Source organism: Leuciscus leuciscus (genome assembly GCF_965113295.1).
Source record: "Leuciscus leuciscus genome assembly, chromosome: 16".
Lineage (NCBI taxonomy): Eukaryota > Metazoa > Chordata > Actinopteri > Cypriniformes > Leuciscidae > Leuciscus > Leuciscus leuciscus.
In genome coordinates, this window is record NC_138740.1 from 29875801 (window position 1) to 29897439 (window position 21639).

Consider the following 21639-nt stretch of genomic DNA (forward strand, 5'->3'; position numbering starts at 1 on the left):
CAGTTAAGACAGTTGTATTCATCTTAACAATACACAATAAATCAATATACAGAAAAACAGATTTCTAAAATAAGGGATAGGCCACAAATCTGTGAATACAGTTTGCAAAACTGAACAGGTGATGTTGTGTAATATTCAGTTACTGTAAGAAACTGTTCCAGCGGGTGGAGTTGGTACTGAATATTACTACACATCACATGTGTACTCCTTAATATTATACATCACATGTGTATACTCCTTAATATTATACATCACATGTGTATACTCCTTAATATAACACATCACATATACTCCTTAATAAAACACATCACATGTGTATACTCCTTAACTGGAACAGGTTTTCACAGGAACTGAATATTACATCCAAATATTATTGTTGTGTAATCAGCATATTGTCAGTGTGAACTTTTTAAACATATTATTTAGACTTCAAAATTAATCACATTACAATAGCCAATTGTACATTGCATAGGCTATATTTAAAAATGTTTAAAAAATCGGCTTTTAACACAGTCATGCATTTTAACACTTTCTGAAAGAAATGCTCAAATAATCAAGTGAATTTCATTACAGGGCCTGGGGGGCTCTGGGGTTTTAATGCTGCGGGTTCAGAAAACCCAAAATGTTTATTTATGCTTGAATATATGTTTCATAGCATATGCAAGGCCTCTTAAACAAGGCTGTTGTTATGAGGGCTCCCTTGAAACTTCTGTTACTGCTGGGCTATGTGACTCAAGGCCCCAAAACCTCTTATATATAGATGCAGATTTAAGTATGTAAAAGCTGATAGAACACTGATGAGAATATTGCTTCAGAATATATTTATACCCCCAAAAAATCATCCCGGAATAAAAAACCCTTATTTTTTACATTTGATTATTCAATATCTGTACGTGAATACTGTGAGACCTACCTGAAAATCTTAAAGCTGCAGTTTATTTAATTGGTTTCATTTAATCTGTTTCATCTTTGTTCTATTTCATTTGATGGGTTGGGGGGATTATGGGGGGTGATAGATGACAAAGGCAGGCTAAATACACATGAAATGCGCAGATATTAACATAACTAAATACATAATATTCAAAAAATTTAAAAGAAACATGAATAAGACTTATTCATGTTTGTTTTTTATTTATTTTTATCGATTGCAAAAAGTGAAATGGATTAAGTTGTTATAATTTAGAAATAAAAGGCATATTTCCTAGCCTGATTTTAGCCTCTGATTTGAACGCTCTGTTTGAAAGGGGCGTGTCTGCTGTGAGACTTCAGTGTAAACGCCCACTGCTGTGATTGGCTGACATGCTTGCATATGAAATATTTAGCATTACATGTGGAACTCTCTCAAAATCTTTTAGACATATCAATGTGTGTATTTTCACTGATGACCCCGGATTTCCACCAACTGCGGAACGGTTGCGGATCGGCTCCGCTGCATGTCGGCTCCGTGCTCCGCCGTCCTTCAATACTCACCGGGTCCGGATTTGTTGCCAGAAATGTTCACTTAGTGAGACAGATTTAAAAAATCTCACTGATTTTGCATGTAGTTGTTCTTATTAAAGCCTGACAGTGTTCAACTTGTACCAATGTATTCTAATTCTAATTTAAAAGAGCCTATTAAAAAGCCTCAAAATAGTATCTATGTGTTCCTGGATTTCATAACGATGATAAACGTGTTTAGTGTTGAAAGTGGCTCAAGGATGATTGTAAGGCAATTGCACAAAAAAAATTCATTGTTGGATGGTTTTCATTAGGATTTTAAATATTATTTAATCAAGAAAGAGACATGGTTTTCCTTTCTCACATGTTATTAATTTTCAATTTCATGTGTTTTCACAGAGCATTTGTGCCACCATGTCATACCGTTATTTACCACAGTTCATGTTACAGAGCTGAACTGATTCAGACACAGAGGTTCAATAATACACGATACGGAAACGTTAGGAAATCAAGTGGTGCGTGAACATGACAAATCAACTACAAAAATAAATCAATTACATCGTGGTCATCAATTGAACAATTTAACTTTAACCATAGAGAAAACATAAACATGATTCATGTTCGTTGCTGCACCACAGGAATTCAAGCTTGTTTTTGATATAGAAAAATATGGAGAAAGTTTGCTGTGAACAATACCTACTGACTAGCGTTTCTTACTGAAACCTGTAGGAGTCGCTGTGACGCTCTTCAGTCCACCGGTAAAAGCACTGAAGAAGAGGAAGCCTGGCGCGCTGAGACCGAGGTATGTTGCTTTTAACTGTTTGTGTGATTGTTGATTTTCTGTTTGTAGTGTTTTAATGTGCTGTAAATTAACTACTTCTTCGCTTTTTATCATAAAAAAAATGATTGTACCACAGTAACCGTAGTTTACCCTGGGTATTTGTAATAATAAATAATAGTATAATTGTAGTTGTAAACACACATTTACCGTTGCTTACTACAGCAGCTGTGTGTTTTAACTGTGATATTTGTAATAAAACCAAAGTTAACACGTTGTTTACTTTTCTAATTTTGATTCTCAATCAATTTTAAATGCTGGACACTTAAATGATGCTTAGAAACGAGTGCAAGTATCACATTATCATGTTAAATATCTGAAATCCAGCTGCTAATTTTAAGTTTTAGAAATTGGTAATGTTTTGTAATGATATATTTACAATAGTGAATTTAAACATTAGCACGCCTAAACATATGTTTATTTTATATCTGTAATTAATATCTACCTGTGTATTAATATTCTCAGAAATTGCAATCATTTTCTTATTCTGTGTAGCTCTGTTCTCCTTCATAATCATTAGTCATTTTGAGTTTAAATCAGTGTAAGTTCATTATAATTCAATTCACATTTACTTGTATAGCGCTTTTCACAATACACATGGTTTCAAAGCAGCTTTACAGAAAATGCATGAGTCCACATTACAACTTGGATTGATATAAATGCATCTTGTAATGATGATGATGATGATGATGATGATGTGTTTGTCTTCAGATGTTGACCATGAGAGCACAGATGGATGTGATCTGCTGTAAATCAGTAGGAACTGATCTGTCCATGCTGGATATTGAGGATTTCATCTCTGAAATCTGTCAGCTGAAGAAAGAGGTGGCGTCACTGGAGGCAAAGCTGAGAGAAAGAGGAGACAAACCCAACAGAGAGGTTTGAGCAAAAGATGCAAACAAATAACCAATATAACCACTAGAGATAACTGCTGAGTAATGAGGCTAATATCAACAGGTTGTTCTTTATTTGTGTTGATCTATGATGTGTTTGTCAGGATCTGGAGAAGGTTTCGGTGTGTGTGACTGATGGGACAGAAGCTCAGGATTCAGTCTGGAGATCCAGAGACACACAGGACTCAGAGCTCAGCCTCACTTTATTGTGCTATACTGACGCTCAGGATCATGGATCCGCTGTTCAAACCTCTTACTGTTACGCTGGAGAACAGCAGATGAAGATGTGCTCTGTCAAACTGGAGGACTGCAGGAACCTGATAGAGAAACGAGGAGAAGAAACCACAGCAGAGGAACAACAACAGAGCCATGAGGAGGAGGAGGAGGAGGATGATGAAGATGATGTTCAGAATGAGGATGATGAAGGAAATGATGTTGAGGATGATGAAAATGAGGATGAGGATAATCAAAATGATGATTTTATTCCTTCAGGTATGTATAATGTATCTTCCATTTATTATCTTTTGTTATGGCAAATCATAGTCAGAATGTGTGTAAAAATGATTCATTAAATCTATTTGTGTTAATTTAAAGTTAGACATTTTAATACCTTTTTTTTCTTTTCAGATGTGAATGGAGGTTCATCTACTGATGAAGAAACAACCTCGACATCAAAAGATCAGCTGAAGGTCAAGAGTTTTTCCTGCGTCACCTGTGGGAAAACATTGAGGTCACAGGGACATTTAGCGAGACATGAGAGAACACACACAGAACAGAAAAGCTTCTCCTGTAAGAGATGCAACATCAGCTTTCCTAACTTAGAAGAGAAGAGACTTCATTCAAAAGAGCACAACGTGAAGGAGTTTCACTGTGAACAGTGCGGGAAGGATTTTTTCACCACTTCATCTAGTATGAGAGCTCATATAAAGACACACAGCGAAAAGACTTTCCACTGCAGTGAGTGCAACAAGTATTTCAGCAACAAACAAGTTCTTTCAAGTCATAAGAGAATCCACACAGGTGAAAAGACTTTCCACTGCAGTGAGTGCAACAAGTATTTCCTCACCAAAGGGAATTTTAAGGTTCATAAGCGAATCCACACGGGTGAAAGGCCGTACAAGTGCCCTCACTGCGATAGAAGATTCATGAGTGGATCCCATTTGAAGAGGCATGTGCGCATTCACACCAAAGAGAGGCCTTACCAGTGCAGGGAATGTGGGAAAACCTTCACAAACTCAAGTTCTCTGAAGTCACACCAGAATATACATTCTGAGGGGAAACCATATCAATGTTCACACTGCGGTAAAAGATTCCGTCAAAAATCTAATTTGATTCGCCATGAGAGGACTCACACCGCCGGAGAGAAACCGCACCTATGCTCCTACTGCGGGAAGAGCTTCTTTAGTCTGGCTCATTTTGAAGTTCATCTGAGAGTTCACACTGGAGAAAGACCGTATCACTGTAGCGATTGTGGGAAGAGTTTCAAACAACACACTCAATTAGCTAAGCATCAGAGGATTCATACAGGAGAAAGACCGTTCAAGTGTTCTCAGTGTGACAAGACGTTTGCTCGATCGGACGTCCTGAAGACTCATGAGCGAGTTCATACGGGAGAGAAGCCTTACCGCTGCTCCATCTGCGACGAGAGATTCGCTTATTTAGGTAGTTTTCAGACCCACCAGAAGAAACACGCTAAAGAACAAACTGCTCCTGAATCATCATAGTGCCTTTTCATCAGTAAATGTGGATAAAGGACTCATTGAGCTCATCCTGAAACTGTACATTCAGCCAGTAGGAGGCAGTGTCACATTGCGCTTTCATGTGGTTTGAGAGAGTTAAGGCGGGCATAAACTGTGTGATTTTCGTCAGATTTTGAGCCGAATTCTGATTCGTGCGACTTTTTCGCGTCGGGCTGATTTTCAGCTTTGTCGTGACTTGTTTGTTGTGCAGTGTATTAATACTGATTGTTTGTTTAGAATATCATCTATATCAATTATGTATTTAATGTAAGCTACATGTATTTAATTTAATTTAATAAATGTAATTTTATGGAACAGGGTAAAAAAAAAAGTTTTTTCTGAAAAATGTTTTGTTTGTTATTAATCATATGCATCCCAGTAGATCTATCTTACTACATCTCTTACACCGTGTCCTAAACAGACGCGATGCGATAAAATTCCAGCAACAAATAATTTGTCTGTCCACACCAGACGTGTCATAATCAATCAAAACCCACAGCCAATCAGAGCAGCGTGTGGGCGGAGTCTCGCGTCAAGTACACACGCACCAGAGCCATAGAGAGAAATCTTGACGGCAATCGCAAGAAAATGGATAAGTAGGCTACATAATCAAATTCACAAATATTACACCATTTAACCATTATTAAAAATACTTATACTACAGGGCCGTTGAATGCTTGAATCTGATTGGTTGACGAACGTTCTAAGGTGTGCATTATTTTCAGGGAAACGCACGGCTAAAGTAGTTCCAGGCAGGTCTTGACCGCATTATGGGCCTTTCACACAGGACGCGGTATGCGCGGCGCTTGCCGCTGAGTTCTGCGTTGCCCTTCAGATACAACGCGATTTGCGCTGCGCTATGACGTAGGCGGAGTTTTAAAAACTTTTAGCGGGAGCTCTATTACGTCTGTTGTTCCTCCTTTCGGTCAGCAGCAAACAATGTATCTGTCCCATTCTAAATTTATAATGTTACAAAAGATTCTATTTCAGATAAATGCTGTTCTTTTGAACTTTCCATTCATAAAAGAATCCTGAAATAAAAATGTAAATAGCGGTTTTCAACAGTGATAATAATCATAAATGTTTCTTGAGCATATACGACCTCAAACTTGTATCGTACAGCTCATGAAATTCCGACACACACTGTACAGTACTAGCCGTTCATCCATTTTGATTTCCGTGCTTGTTTGGATCCCCCGATTCTATTGGCCGCGCTGGTAATCGTCACAGAGCGCAGCGGCAAAAGTTGAACTATTTTGAACTTTGACCGCGGCGTGAGCGCGAGCTCGCCAATGATGCGCACCGCTGCGCTTGCGCTTTGGTCGACGCAGCAACAAAACGTCCTTGCGCGGCGCAAGCCATTGAGATGAATGGGTTTTATAGCGCAGCGCCGCGCATCCTGTGTGAAAGGCCCATTACACTTCCATATCACTTCGCGTAGTCAACTGTAATAACGGAAAATAGGATACAAATCATAACAAGAAAAAGCATTTCGCCCCATGCGCTTGATCTGCAATTTTCAATGTCTAGCTTCACAATCAATAGAAACATGCAGTTTAATTTGAATAAATAAACTATAAAGTCCTATCTATAATCAATAGAAAATTAAACTGAATATAGGCTAAATAAATGGATAGTCCTGCAGCACGGATTTTTATTGCAGATAATTTAACAAATAAATAATTATTGATAGGCCTACTTGTTAAAAGGGCTTTGGGTTTCATTTATTTGGCTAGTCTACTGTCATCTGTCAATAATAGAAAGAAAAAAAGAATTAACGAATTCATTAAAACGAATTGAATTAATTAATAAATAATAATATTGACGCACATGCTTTTCTGTCTCATTATTGCAACATCTCTCTCTAATAACTGCATTAATAACTGCATAAAGCCGGGAACACACTTTAAGGCCGGTTATGAATGTAATTTGATACTTATATGACTGATCATGACCAAACGCGTGTTCAGCGCGTTCAGTCTGTTCAAAGTCGGTGTTTAAAATCTGCTGCAGTCGATCATGTCGATGAAAACAGTCAGAGAATGTGTCAGCTAGTCGTGTGTCCCCAGCATTAGTCTGCTATCAGCGGCTCAAACCTCCGTTACTAACTCTGAAATGACGTTTTGGAATTAGCAACGGAGGCATGGGATTAGATGCGTAAGAAATTAGTCCTACATACAAGAGCGTTTTAATGACAAAAACTTTACAAACGTCTTGAAATACATAATCTGAACAATGTTTCGAGGTGTGGTAACTGTAGTATAAGCGGAATAATTGACTTCAGGCCGTTGAATTATTAGAAAAATAATGCACACCCGAGGTGTAACGGCCACTCCGCTTCGCGTCGTGACCGCATTACCACCTCGGGTGTGCATTATTTTTCTAATAATTCAACGGCCTGTCGTCAATTATTCCTTACTTATACTACAGGGCCGTTGAATGCTTGAATCTGATTGGTTGATGAACGTTCTAAGGTGTGCATTATTTTCAGGGAAACGCACGGCTAAAGTAGTTCCAGGCAGGTCTTGACCGCATTACAGTTCCATATCACTTCGCGTAGTCAACTGTAATAACGGAAAATAGGATACAAATCATAACAAGAAAAAGCATTTCGCCCCATGCGCTTGATCTGCAATTTTCAATGTCTAGCTTCACAATCAATAGAAACATGCAGTTTAATTTGAATAAATAAACTATAAAGTCCTATCTATAATCAATAGAAAATTAAACTGAATATAGGCTAAATAAATGGATAGTCCTGCAGCACGGATTTTTATTGCAGATAATTTAACAAATAAATAATTATTGATAGGCCTACTTGTTAAAAGGGCTTTGGGTTTCATTTATTTGGCTAGTCTAGGCTACTGTCATCTGTCAATAATAGAAAAAAAAAAGAATTAACGAATTAATTAAAACGATTGAATTAATTAATAAATAATAATATTGACGCACGTGCTTTTCTGTCTCATTTATGCAACATCTCTCTCTAATAACTGCATTAATAACTGCATAAAGCCGGGAACACACTTTAAGGCCGGTTATGAACGTAATTTGATACTTATGACTGATCATGCCCAAACGCGTGTTCAGCGCGTTCAGTCTGTGTTCAAAGTCGGTGTTTAAAATCTGCTGCAGTCGATGAAAACAGTCAGAGAATGTGTCAGCTAGTCGTGTGTCCCAGCATTAGTCTGCTATCAGCGGCTCAAACCTCCGTTACTAACTCTGAAATGACGTTTTGGAATTAGCAACGGTGGCATGGGATTAGATGCGTAAGAAATTAGTCCTACATACAAGAGCATTTTAATGACAAAAACTTTACAAACGTCTTGAAATACATAATCTGAACAATGTTTCGAGGTGTGGTAACTGTAGTATAAGCGGAATAATTGACTTCAGGCCGTTGAATTATTAGAAAAATAATGCACACCCGAGGTGTAACGGCCACTCCGCTTCGCGTCGTGACCGCATTACCACCTCGGGTGTGCATTATTTTTCTAATAATTCAACGGCCTGTCGTCAATTATTCCTTACATAGGCTACTGAGTTACTACAATCTTTGTCAAAGAATACACTTGTTTGACTGTTCACAGTTTGAACGTTCTTGTTTCAATTTGTTTAATTTCAAGATCTGAGGTGAATTATCCATTGTTGCTTTTACAGCTACAAAGCTGAGAGCTAGTTAGGACACGGTGTTACATTTTATATAGTGTATATATATATATATATATATATATATATATATATATATATATATATATATACATATACACAGTCATATAACATCAATTATCTTTTTCAACTGATGTCTTCTCGGCTTAGCCTGTAGGCCTACTGCTATTCTTATAGAAATTTAAAAATCATTAAAAAAAAAACCAATTATTTGCAATTCAGTAAATTCTTCTTTCTGCCATTATAAGTCAGCATCCAGGGATATTGTCAATTTAATTCAATGGTGGATTTACAACTCTTTCCCCTTTTGACTTTTTGAAGAGTTGATTGAATCCATTTATAGATGTGCTTAATCCATTGATCATTATATGATCAAATTCATCAAGAGTTTCACTTTGTAAAAATAGGGTGTTTAGTTTTGTTCATTTTATTCTGCTGATCTTATGCTTTCTGGCTCATGTTAGTAGCCAACCAAACACATGCGTTTGTAACCCTTTTATGGTTTACAGCTGCAGGGGTATCAATTGATAATTTAGTTTTAATACATAGGCTGCGTTTAAGTCCATTTTTTTAGGCCCTTCCCATGCTAACTTCCCTCCGTCTCGTTCACTCGGATGTACGTCATTGCTTAGGTTGCTGTGCTGTGATGTCACAATCATGTTGTATTGTGGTCTATCTGCCTGAAGTGTCCATGTTGAGTTGACTCGCTCACTCTGTCAAAATCGAGGGGTCTAGGGTCTGTCCAAATAAACTTTCCTCGTCCACTTGACGAAGTTGAATGCACCTCAAAGGCAAGCGACGGTGGGGATTCCCCCATGGGGAAGTGCTAAGGGAAGTTCACCAGTGTATGTCTAAAAGTGGAGTTAAACGCAGTCCTGAAGGGCCACTGTTCAGCTCCAACCCTAATTAAACACACCTGAACCAGCTAATCAAGGTCTTCAGGATTACTAGAAACTTCCAGGCAGGTGTATTGGAGCTGGTTGGAGCTAAACTCTGCAGGACAGTGGCCATCCAGTAGTGGAGCTTGACACATGTGATGTAGTGGAACATTTCTAGAGTTATCTATGAATCTTATAATTGACGTTAACTGATATAAAATTTTGCCTTTGCAAACTTTCTCTCAGCAAACTGGAGCACCAAACCGCATTCTTTTGATGTCATGGCAAATACATAAAGAAAAACTGATCATCATGTATTTTGTTTATTGCATGAATCTTAGCATGATATTAACTGCTAAATGATTATGTAGTCAGGTTAGCAGTGCTCAGCTCTTCTGGACAGAAGGGTAGCCGGCAAAGACGGTAGTCCAGTAGTAAACCATGCGCGTTCTCAACATCTGCTTTACACTGTTCTTGTTCATACTGTTGTTGATGTCTATGTACTTGTGGCCAGTGCCGGCGAACTCGGGCCAGGTTACAGGAACACTGGACTCACCTTTGTTAGGGTCACTGTGAGGGAGAGAGAACGAGACATTTTAGCTATTATTATGCACCACAAGTGGCACAAGGGTTATTATACTTAACTAAAACTAAAACAATTAAACTATATTTTTGTTGTTTAAAATAAACGTTAATATATATATATATATACACAACTTGTTTTATTTCAGCTCATTGTCAAAGCAACATTTCGTAAAGCAATACATTTGTTATTGTATTTGTTAATATTTGTTAACGTTGGTTAGTAAAAATACAGCTGTCCATTGTTTGTTCATGTTAATTACAGTGCATTAAGTAAGGGATAATGTAGTGCGAGGCGGTTGTTATAGCAAATACAACCCCGACAGGCTGATCAGGAACCCGACACGAAGCGGAGGGATCTTGAATCAGCCTGAAGGGGTATTCGGTATAACAACCGCCTCGCACTACATTATCCCGCTTATTACATGGCTACCTACCAAATAAATCAATAATTTGATACAAAATATATTGATTTAAAAACGATTGTATTGCTAATGATTGTAACTAATGTTATTACATGGCTTGGTTGAATTCTAATGTAGAATGCGGTCTGTTATTTCTTGATAACAGACCGCTGCTAAGTATAACACACCGTTGCCATGAAAAACAGAGCGTTGCTATGGACGCAGGATTCTAACCGTAGAGACGGAATGGACTATTTTCTTTAGCGGAAGCAATACAATCGTTTGTGTCAAATTATCTATTTATTTGGTAGGTAGCCATGTAATAAGCGGGATAATGTAGAGCAAGGCGGTTGTTATAGCGAATATTAAATACAAATAAATTTTAATAAAAAATATTCAAGGGGTGTACTCCAAACCTCCTCCTGGAGGGCCGCCGTCCAGCAGAGTTTAGCTCCAAATTGCCTCGATACACCTGTCTGGAAGTTTTTTATTCTGCCTAGTTATTCCTATTTCTCGTCTTGAACATTGTGCGACTGTTGTTTTATTGTGCTCTATAAATAAACTTAACTAAACTAGTTACAATTTGATTAGCTGGTTCAGGTGTGTTTAATTGGGGTTGGAACTAAACTCTACAGGACAGTGGACCTCCAGGAGCAGGTTTGGACACCCCGAAACTATACAAGGATTTATAAAACAAAACTAACTAATACATATTACAAAAACACACAACAAAATTAACAGAGCACCTAAAAAACATAAGATGGGAGGAACAATTATATTTCAATGGTTTTGCGCCCTCTCTCTCAAATGTTTTGCGTTACACCAAGAAACTCTGTGAGGAAACTTTTGGGTTTCCCTGAAAAACTTTGCATTCGCTCACAAAACTTTTGCATTCCCCGAGAAAAAACTAAATCGTTTTGCGAACAGACGCAAAGTTTCTTGGGGGAACGCAAACTTTTTGTGAGCGAATGCAAAGTTTTTCCGGGAAACTTTCAGGGGAATGCAAATGTTTTGCAGAGCGATCGCACAGTTTCTCGGGGGAACGCAAAATCTATTTCATTGAGACATCAGTAGCAGTATTAGATATTAGTATCAGTGATACTGGCCTTTATTCATTAATGGATGCCATTAAACAAGTATTTAAAATACACTGTCTTTGTTATTTCTACATTAATTTGGAGATTAACTGTGAATTTACTACATTATCAAATATATAAAAAACGTATAAGTGTTTTTAATCATGATTAATCAGAAAAAATGTGTGATTAATCTAGTTAATTTTTTTAATCGATTGACAGCACTGATATAATTTAATTATTTAAGTTGCCTCTACACATTAAAGTAGAATAACATGAAGTATTTTAATATTGTAAGTATTTTTATGTTTATATACCCAGTTTGAGCAAAATTGGTCCAGTAGGCAATCATGTATTTGGAGACGTCACGATGGCGAGGAAAGTAGCCCAAAGGAGTCTCGAACGGCTTCCCAAACACATACTGCAGGTCGTCAGCGTGATCGGCACCCATCCAAAGTGGATAGACAGGTATGCGAGAGGGCTCGGTGAACAGGTAGGAGTAGGTTCGTGCAGATCTAATGGAGAAAAAAGGTTGTTTTAAGGTTTCTACTATTCAGTTCACACTTTAGAGTTCAGTAAATAAGAAGATGAAGTCAGCTTACTTGGCATGGTCAGTGTGGAGGTACAGGGTCGCTTGGGTTGGCACCAGGAAGATGTAGTCCGTCTCAATGTCCACAACTGTTTTCTTAATATCCTTATCACTAGGGTTACTACCCCAATTGACCGTGTATTCCTGATAAGTTGCGACACCAGCGTCTTGTCCTCTAGCTTGAGACAGGGAAATCGAGAGAGCCCTGACATCTGACCTGTTATAAATCAAAAGCAGGTTTTTTTTTTTTATGATGCTGTTGTTTGGATTATTAAAGGCCCCATGAAACGACTAGACAGGTGCAGTTTTTCTGCATAGGACACATTGGTTTGTCCCTTTGTTGAAAGGCCAGTTGCCTTTAGCTTACATCATTGTTTTTCCAGAAAACAAAATTGAATTTTTAAATGTGTATATTCCCATACAGTAAAACATTGATAATAATAAAAAATGTTAGCCTGGATGCCAGCCGAACTTAGCCCCGCCCACAACATTTTTAGGTTGGGAAGTTCGGTCTGGACTTGATTCGTTGTGGAGCAATTATGCTCGAACCAGAGCTGTTCGGACCAATCAAATTGTCAGGGCGGGCTTTATACGATGATGGACAGATGATCAACAGTAGCGTAATCATCCACGTCACCAAAGAGCGCTTGGGTTGAATCAGGGGGGCAGGGTTTCATATTATTTTGAAGTAGCCCCGGGCGCCGCCATTGGCTAGCGGACCATCACCTGCTGTTAGCATCCCATTGACTCCCATTCATTTTGGCGTCACTTTGACAGCGAATAACTTTACATCTGAGGCGTTTAAAGACTCCATTTGTCCATTATTTATTTCTAAAGAAACACGAAAATGTATAAAAGGCTCCATTACCTTGTATCTTACGTTATGGCCCCGTAGAAGCAGTTTTTGTAAAAATAGGCTAACGATTGCGTCATAACCACGCGACTCTCTGTCGCACAGTAGAGAGATTACCGTATGGACAGGAGGAGAAGCTCGCGGGCAATCGGGGAGACGTGGAGGCAAAATGACAAAGTAATTAATCAGAATACTTGGCAAAAGTTTCTCCTGCTTCTAGCTCATGGACACCTCCTACTCACACTCTCCGTCTCTGCAAGTTTCGGAAGGGAATGATTCAGATTTCTCTCGGCACAGCTACTAGTAGATAGACGGGTTGCTCACGTCACATCTATGTCGTCAAGCTCAGTTTGAGTCTGCGCAGTACGCTCAACCATCAGGAAGTTAGTGCTTCTATTTGACTTCACTTGTCTCTGTTGAATCCAATGGGGTCGCTGTGTCCAGTTTATATACTGTCTATGGGTTGAATTCGTTTACAACAAATATGACTGCCGCTGGAGAATTGAGATTTCACGAGTTCACACTCACAAATAAGTCAGATAGAATAAATGCATATTTGGCGTGCTGTCCAAGGAGAGGGCTCCGGGCTCGGTATTCGGCCTGAACCCAAAGTACTCCCCCCGTATTCCAGGCTGAAAACTGTCAAGGAATGTTAGGTGAGTTGACAGAGTGAATAAATATATGCTTCCTCTCATGCTGATAGGGTAGACATGCTAATTGTTTGATGACAAGTTGATTGGATTGATTATTTGAACGTGCTGAAACATCATGTGTAGATTCCGCCATCGCGTCTGTTATAGAAGATATCGACAGCGCATTAATTTTAAAAGAGGAACAAAGAACTGCGATCATTTGTCGATCGGAAAGATGAATGAAGAACATACATCACTTACTCCGTTGTTCTGATTGGTTGTAGGTCTATCCAATTGAGTGCAGAGGCATTTTCTTTCCTGGTTCGGTTGAAACACGCCCCTTAATCACAGCCCAATACGCCTTATTCTGACTAGAATCTGAGTATGACGACGTCAGGCAAATTCTTTTTTAACTTGAGCAGCAAAATAAGAATATTAGAATGATCTCTGACAAATCATGTGACACTGAAGACTGGAGTAATAATGCTGAAAATTGTGCTTTGCCATCACAGGAATAAATTACATTTTAAAATATATTAAAATATAAAACAGTTATTTTAAAATTGTAATAATATACTGCCCGGCCCCCCAAAAAAGTCGCAGTTTGGATTGAAATAGGAAAATGCTTAAGAGTCTATTGATCATTTTTGCAGTGGTTATTATGGAGTGTGTAGCTTTTCATTTCTTAAACAACCATGTAGGAAGACACATCATGGCCATACTCCAGGATGACAATGTCAAGATTCATCAGGATCAAATTGTGAAAGACTGGTTGAGAGGGAGCATGAAGAACCATTTTCACACATGAATCGACACCTCTGAGTCCAGACCTTAAATTCATTGTAAGTCTTTGGGATGTGCTGGAGGAGACTTTACAGAGTGCTGTACTTTTTTTTTTTTTTTTGGAAAAGGATACTCCTTAAGCTGCACTTGTTTTTTTCTTCTTCAGATATTAAGCATATGTTTGAAATATGTTGGGGCAAACAAAAATTGCAGGATGGGTCTGTTAAAGCTTATTTTTGCCAACTTTTAACTTTCAATAGTACACTAGCATGTAGATGGCCTCAAAGCTAACATACATAAAAGCCACAAAACTCTGCTTTTCTGGTTCTCTGGTTTTATGGGGTCTTTAAGAATTCTCTAAATGATTCCAGATGACTCTTTGATGTAGCACACTTACGCAGGGGTGGACACCAGAGCATTGTTGACAGAGGGGACGTCAATGGTAGCAAAGATGTGGCCGTCCATGTCATTGACTCCAGCGATGTAGTCAATGTCAGCAGCATTTGGGAAAAGGGTTTCAGGCTCGCCAGGGATGAAGTCACCATCAATGACGGGGGACAGAGCCAGTTTGTGCACAATGGGATCTGGAAAAGATAGTCAGATTTGATCTTTTGACATTGCGTTGCATTTACTGTGGTTTTAATCAGCAGTTAAACCATTTTAAAGGGATTGTTATTATGTCATCATTTACTCACTTTCATGTCTTTCCAAACCTGCATGACTTTTAAACACTGACTTGTTCACTGGTATTCCCATTCTTTGTAATCATATAGAAAAGAACGACTAGTCGTGCAGGTTTGGAACGACATGAGAGTGAGTAAAAGATGACTGAATTTTAATTTTGGTTCAACTACTGCTATAGAAAGCATGTAAAGGGCTAAAACACAAGCAGCCACTCTGAATGTTCTTACCACTTGGAGATGTATTGAAGTCCACATTCCCAGCAAGAGTGACTTTCTTTGGATCTGTCATCTTCAGACAAGCCACCATCCCACTATCAGTGGGACATCCTACCTTCTTTGCGATCTAAAGGTTCACACACAATTTTCTTGTTTGTTTTTTACCCATATAGTTTTGAAGAAATAATTGTACCTTTAGAAATAAACCAAGTTGAGATATCTATTAATTAATTATTAACTGACAAAAATCATTGAAATGCCAGTCTGTATGTGAAACAGAACAGGCGACTTCACTAAGTAAACACTTGCAAGTGTACAGTATTGGGAATGAGAGTAAACAAACCCCTAAGGATTTTGGGACCACTGTATATCAAATGCTAGTACTGTACACAATGCACTAGGTCTGTTTTATAATGAGTATTCAGCAATGTGGGGCATTCATGAAGATGATGCTCACCTTCTCAGCAGTTTGTCTGGGATTTCTGTTGACGGCCCAAGGACAGAGAGCAACACCACTCTGTGAGATAGCTCTGCGGACCAGGCCCTTGTTTTTAGGGGAAAGAATCTGTGCAGGATGGGACACACAACAGACCTTAGAACCTTCAACCTTTATTACAGAGGACCTCTTATGGTTTTCATACTGATAATAAACCAAGCCCTCACGCAAACCTGTTGCCATTAGATTTAAAGTGAAAACATTTCCAAATTATGAGCCCTTCAAATAACGAGGGTTACTTCAACAGTTTGCATTATTGTGAAGACATTTTCAAAAATGACCTCATCCTAGCAAACATAGCCAGACCAGCACATGTACACACACTCATTAAAATGTAATACATAAGCCTGCAAGCAGATTTTTTTGTTTTGTTTTTATGTAGCACCTGGAAGTTTACGCTGGCTCCACCTGCTGACTCGCCAAAGAGAGTGATGTTGTCTGGATTGCCACCGAAAGCTCTGATGTTCCTGTGTACCCAAGCGATAGCGGCGTGCTGATCCCACAGGCCATAGTTTCCTATCGACCAGGACATGCTCAGATCATCATCAAGATCACAATCAATTGTAAGCAGATCTCTTGCTTTTATAACAGCCTTTGCTTATATGGAGTGGCGAACACGTAAGACCTCCTAAGATTATGGTAGGGTGAGTTACAATTGACTGTAACAGAGGAGGATTGGGAGCAGGTCTGGAGTCAGGCGAATAAGATCTCTGTCTGCAACAGGGCCAGATCTATTTAGCTCAGGATTGCGCATAGAATGCACATCACACCGTTCCTTAGAAGTAAATTTGACCCAAGCAATTCTGCATTATGTCTAAAATGTAAGGTGGAAGTGGGACACTATATTAATTGCATTTGGGATTGTTCTGTAATTAGGATTTACTGGTCAAAAGTTGTTCAATATATTAGTCGAATGTTTGGAGTAGAGTAACAGTTGGACCCCTTGCCTTTGATTTTAGGTCTTCCAAATATACTTTTGCTAAACAGATTCTCTAGACGATTATTTGACATCCTAGCCTTTGCTGCTTGGAAAAATATATTGTTATCCTGGATCAGTTTTTATATATATTTATATATCTAAATTATATATCAGTGCTTTTGCATTCTTTCCCAAAAAAAATGTGCACTTTGCATACAGTAAAAATAATAATAATAATAATTATTATATAATAATTATTACAAAAATCATTTGTTCCCCCAAAAAATGTGCGTTCGCTTGCAAAAGCATTTAAATCGTTTTTTTTACCCTTAGGGAATTTGTTCCCCTTTAGGCTGCATTTCTTCCCTACCGTGATGCATCATATTTGTATGACTTATATTCTAATGAAATGTACCAGGTGCGTCAGCATCTCCGCTGCTGAGGAATCCGAGGGCTCCGACACGGTAGTTGAACGTCACCACGATGACATTTCCTCTGTCTGCAATCTCCTGTCCATCATAAAGGTAGTTGTTCAAGAAGTTTGCACCCATCCCACCACCCATCAGGAAGCCACCACCATAGATGAACACCATAACAGGCAAATTGGTAGACACTGCAAAAAATTAGTTTTCAAGCCAGACAGGATAAATGTATACATTTGACTACATATTTGTAACTTAAAATGTTATTCTTAAACGGCTAGTTCACTCAAATATGACTACATATTTGTTCAAATGTTGTTCTCTAGTTCATCAAAAATTACAATTCTGTCAAAATGTTCCCATCAAACACTTTCAAAACAACATTGGACCCCATTGACTTTCATTCAGCGCAAGTCATACAAGTTTGGAATGACATGAGGGTAAGTAAATGATCACAGCATTTTTTTTTTTGGTAAACGATCCCTTTAACATATATTTTGTCTTGTGAATTATAACAGGTTTGCGTTACCGGAACTTCCGTGAGGGACCCAAATGTTCAAGTAGAGACAGTCTTCAGTGCCCAGGACATCTTTACCGACAATATTGAGCTGCATACACCTATTTCCGTACTCAGTGGCTTTCAGGACACCTGTGCAGGTAGAGTCAGCAAGAGTACACTGTTAATACACTCACTCACTCATTTTAGACCCTAGCTAGGCCTAATAATCAGTGCCTAAAAAGGTCTAGACAAGCTTGCACGACAGACAGGGATACACACCATCCCAGCCTGGGTGACGAACCGGCTTCGCCAATCTGCCAGGTGGAGCAGCGAAAGGAATTCCCTTGAACACGTCCACATGGCGGAAGAGTCCAACACTACGACTCTTTCCCTGTACCATCCCTCCCTCCGTGTACACAGATCCCAGCTGTTCACAATTAAATTTGGTTAGAAATTGCAGCATAGTATAGTATTTTGAGCATTTTAGCCACATTGTATGTAGGCTAATTCTTTTTGCAGGAAAACCATAAAAGACAAAATACTTTTCTATAGTATCAGGTTTAGATTTTTATTTAAAATACCAAGTTCAAATAATTGTGATAGGATCATATATTTTTTAATTATTGATAATATGGCGTTACATTATATTATGCTTAAGAGTTATATTTATGTTTAACATTATTATGCTTAACGCTTCATTATGTTTATGTACGTTTATTCGTTAAGCTTAATGTATTAATAATGTAAAGGTATATTGCTAAAGAACAAATAATCAAGTCAATTAATTAAAATTATATCTATTTTAATTTTAATTGATAATGGGGGAAAATATGAGATGGAAGGAAAAATGATATTTCAGTGTTTTTTTGTTGTTGTTCTCTACTAAAACTTTTGCGTTTGTTTGCGAAACTGCATTGCAAATGCAGAAATTCTCTGGGAAAAGTAAAAGGTTTTTTTTATCATGTCCCCTTATGGCATTTGGGGCTACATATTAAAGTTAAAATAGATACAATCTTAATTAACAGACCTGGTTATTTCTTCAATATTAATATAATACTTCATAATAACTTCATAATTAAACTAAATTATACTACGGGGCTGTTCTAAGGGGTGCAATTTTTAGGGAAACGCAAGGCTAAAGTAGTTCCAGGCAGGTCTTGACCGCATCACAGTTCCATAATCACTTCGCCAAATGATTTCAGTAATTTCAAAAGGTCCTTGCAGCCTACAACAGCAAAATAACCAAATCACACAGTGACACTGAGCAAAAAAAAAAAAGTGGGTTTTTTTTTATTATGTAACGTTACGGGAAGCGCATACTATCTTTCTCCCGCTCTCTCTCCCACTCAAAAGCACACACACATAGGCTACAATAGGATACACACTCACAGGTAAACGTGTTGTCGGCGCTGCTCTGACGATTTTATCAGTAAAATAGTTCAACAACTTAAAAGCAATATGGTGTTTCTTACTAGCGATGTATTAACGGAGCTGTTCTTGGGAGTAGAGACGCTGTTGCCGAACACTGTTGACGAACATTGAGAGTCAGATTCAGGTAATTCAAAAAGACTACGCTATCTCTCTCTCTCTCTCTCTCTCTCTCTCTCTCTCTCTCTCTCTCTCTCTCTCTCTCTCTCTCTCTCTCTCTCTCTCTCTCATATTACTGTCTGCAAGTGTCTGAAGTCTCCGTTACTAGCGCTAAAATTACGTTTTGGAATTAGCAACGGAGGTTTGCGATTAGATCAGATGCGTAAGAAATTAGTCCTATACACAAGAGCGTTTCCCGCTAAAATAATAAATGCACACACGAGGTGTAACCGAATTACCACCTCAATTCGTCGTCAATTATTCCTTACCTAATATATAAACATAATGAACTGTTAAGCATAATAACATTTAAGCATGTCATAACTTACAGAAGCTGCATTTGCTGTCCCCAGGATGAGGGCAACAGAGATTAAAACTCCCAGCATCGCCATCATCAGATAGTGGCTGCAAGTGTGGCACTGAAGGGAATTCTGTCCGCTTTTATAAACTCAAACGCAAATCATATCTCTGTTCCCAGTTGTTCCAAAGCCATATCTTACCCCAAATGATATGGGCTAAAAGTTAATAGATTACACAGTCCATCTAGTAACTGGACAACATGTGTGCAGTTGTGTTAAACTCTCACGGAAACACATTTCTTTTTCCATTACAGAGAAATATTTATGAATGATAAAACATTTGTGCCACCTTGCAGAATAATGGCAAAGACTTTTGACAACCAAAGCAATAGACAAACAAATCTATTCACCATCTTCCAAAACAATTTGCATACAATACGAGCTAGTTTTCACATTCATTTTCTCTATATTGGACATTTCTCAGGGTTGATTTATTTTTGAAATGTACTTTCTGTATTAACACACCTTAAAATGTTGGCTACAAAAAAAAAAAAAAAAAAAACACACCAAAAAAAAAAAAACGTTTAGGGTATGATTCTTTAAATGTTTTTGAAAGCAGTCTCTTGGAAAAAACGCTACATTTATTTAATAAAAAATTACAAAAATAAATATTGTAAAATATGATTACAATGTAAATGTTTATATATATTATAAAGGCCATTTAGTGCTGTGATACAAAGCTGAATTTTCAGCATCATTATACTTCAGTGTCACATGACCCTTTAGAAATCATTATAAAATGCTGATTTGCTGCTCAAAAAACATTTCTTCTTATTATCAATGTTGAAAACGTTTGTGCTGATTAACGTGTGTGGAAATCATGATAAAAAAAATAAAAAAATCTGGACTTTTTGATGAAAAAGAACAGCATGTGTTTACATATAAAAGTTGTTAACATATAAAAGAGCACCAGTCAACATCCAAATGCTTTACTTGTGAATGGCGAGTGGCAAGAATGGCTTAGATTTCATAATACCTGCAGTACTCCGACTCTCTGCCACAAGGAAAAGTGCGTACGTCTGCTTAGACCCTGACGTGGTGCTAAGCACTTTTTCACGTCAAAGACGTTGACGTGGCTTTTGGCGTACACACACACTCTAAGATCAAATCTGTGTATACGTACATTTAATAAATGAGGCGCCCCATGTCTATGGAAGGTCCCGATAAAACATGGAAACCCAACATTTGTGAGTGTGCGTGCGTGCGTGTGTGTGTGTGCATTGTTCATGACCCTGTCTCAGGACACAGACTGGAGTCAAGGGTTTACGCCCTCTTTTGGGGTGGGGGTTTGCATTAGGACAGTGAAGGATTAAAGACTGTATGTCTTTATGTCCCACAGAGACCAATCGCAACACATTCTAAAGACTGAAACCTCAGCATGATTTTAACAGCCTGCAAAGCTTAAAGGTTTCTCGACCTGTGCTGGAGTATATGGGATAAATTTGTTGCATCCAGAGACACACTTGTAAATTGAGGGAGATATTAAGTGTGACAATGAAACATTTAATGAACTCAACTTAAGATTCAGAGGAATTGCCATTACAAGTGAACCTCACTTTGAGCCTCAATTTTGCAGTAAAATTTGCATGCAAATTTATAATCTATGCACATAACAACATTATATGAATAGCTCACCTAAAGAAAGTTAACTTGAATTTCAGTCTGTTTCTCATAAAAATCCAATGTATGAATTTAAAAGACTTGAAAATAGTACACAAGTTGCATGGACTACATTAATGGTACTTTATTGGTGCTTTTGCTTCAAACCTCTTATTTATATAGCGCTATATACTGCTCCAAAAAAATAAGGGAACACTTAATTGTCACAGTAAGTCACTTAAATTTGTCCAGTTAGGAAGAATAAGTGATTGCGAATCAGTTTCACTTGCTTTATCATCATTGGAAAATGCAGACACAGATTAGTGATAATGCTGAAATGTGTATTTCTCGACTCAAACTAGCGACAACAACTAAATGCACAGTGTTTTCAAATTAAAATAATATTTTTTACTAAATTAAATAATGACATCTTTGCATTACTGCAAACTTGTTATTGTCTCAATAGTAAAAAATAAATGGAACAAT

General features: G+C 37.9%; 2 protein-coding genes across 3 annotated transcripts; one reads left to right on the forward strand and one right to left on the reverse strand.

Annotated features, from left to right (window-relative positions):
• Window positions 1-2372: 2372 nt before the first annotated feature.
• Window positions 2373-5222, forward strand: LOC309478412 (uncharacterized protein). 2 transcript variants are annotated; one of them, XM_082142011.1, is made up of 4 exons: window positions 2373-2816; window positions 2987-3154; window positions 3273-3660; window positions 3796-5222. In XM_082142011.1, the coding sequence occupies exons 2-4, from the start codon at window positions 2987-2989 to the stop codon at window positions 4890-4892; spliced, it is 1653 nt and encodes a 550-aa protein (XP_081998137.1). In that variant the 5' UTR covers window positions 2373-2816; the 3' UTR covers window positions 4893-5222. The 2 variants fall into 2 exon arrangements, with proteins under 2 accessions (XP_081998137.1, XP_081998138.1); XM_082142012.1 differs by having other exon boundaries at window positions 2373-3154; window positions 3808-5222.
• A 4539-nt stretch (window positions 5223-9761) lies between these two features.
• On the reverse strand, window positions 9762-19664 carry LOC309477403 (bile salt-activated lipase-like). The gene is made up of 11 exons (XM_082140661.1): window positions 19525-19664; window positions 17888-18035; window positions 17639-17758; window positions 17103-17300; window positions 16154-16284; window positions 15730-15837; window positions 15285-15399; window positions 14771-14957; window positions 12119-12322; window positions 11834-12031; window positions 9762-10024 (listed from the first exon to the last, which is right to left on the reverse strand). The coding sequence occupies exons 1-11, from the start codon at window positions 19588-19590 to the stop codon at window positions 9841-9843; spliced, it is 1659 nt and encodes a 552-aa protein (XP_081996787.1). The 5' UTR covers window positions 19591-19664; the 3' UTR covers window positions 9762-9840.
• Between the last annotated feature and the right edge of the window lie 1975 nt (window positions 19665-21639).

Bases quoted from the DNA above. Each gene is read 5' to 3' on its own strand.
- LOC309478412 (XM_082142011.1), top strand. From the start codon at position 2,987: ATGTTGACCATGAGAGCACAGATGGATGTGATCTGCTGTAAATCAGTA. The intron at 3,155-3,272 runs GTTTGAGCAAAA...TGTGTTTGTCAG, and splicing joins GAGACAAACCCAACAGAGAG to GATCTGGAGAAGGTTTCGGT. The intron at 3,661-3,795 runs GTATGTATAATG...TTTTCTTTTCAG, and splicing joins TGATGATTTTATTCCTTCAG to ATGTGAATGGAGGTTCATCT.
- LOC309477403 (XM_082140661.1), bottom strand. From the start codon at position 19,590: ATGATGGCGATGCTGGGAGTTTTAATCTCTGTTGCCCTCATCCTGGGG. The intron at 17,301-17,638 runs GTAACGCAAACC...AATTTTTTGCAG, and splicing joins GGTCCCTCACGGAAGTTCCG to TGTCTACCAATTTGCCTGTT. The intron at 12,032-12,118 runs GTAAGCTGACTT...TTTCTCCATTAG, and splicing joins CTCCACACTGACCATGCCAA to ATCTGCACGAACCTACTCCT.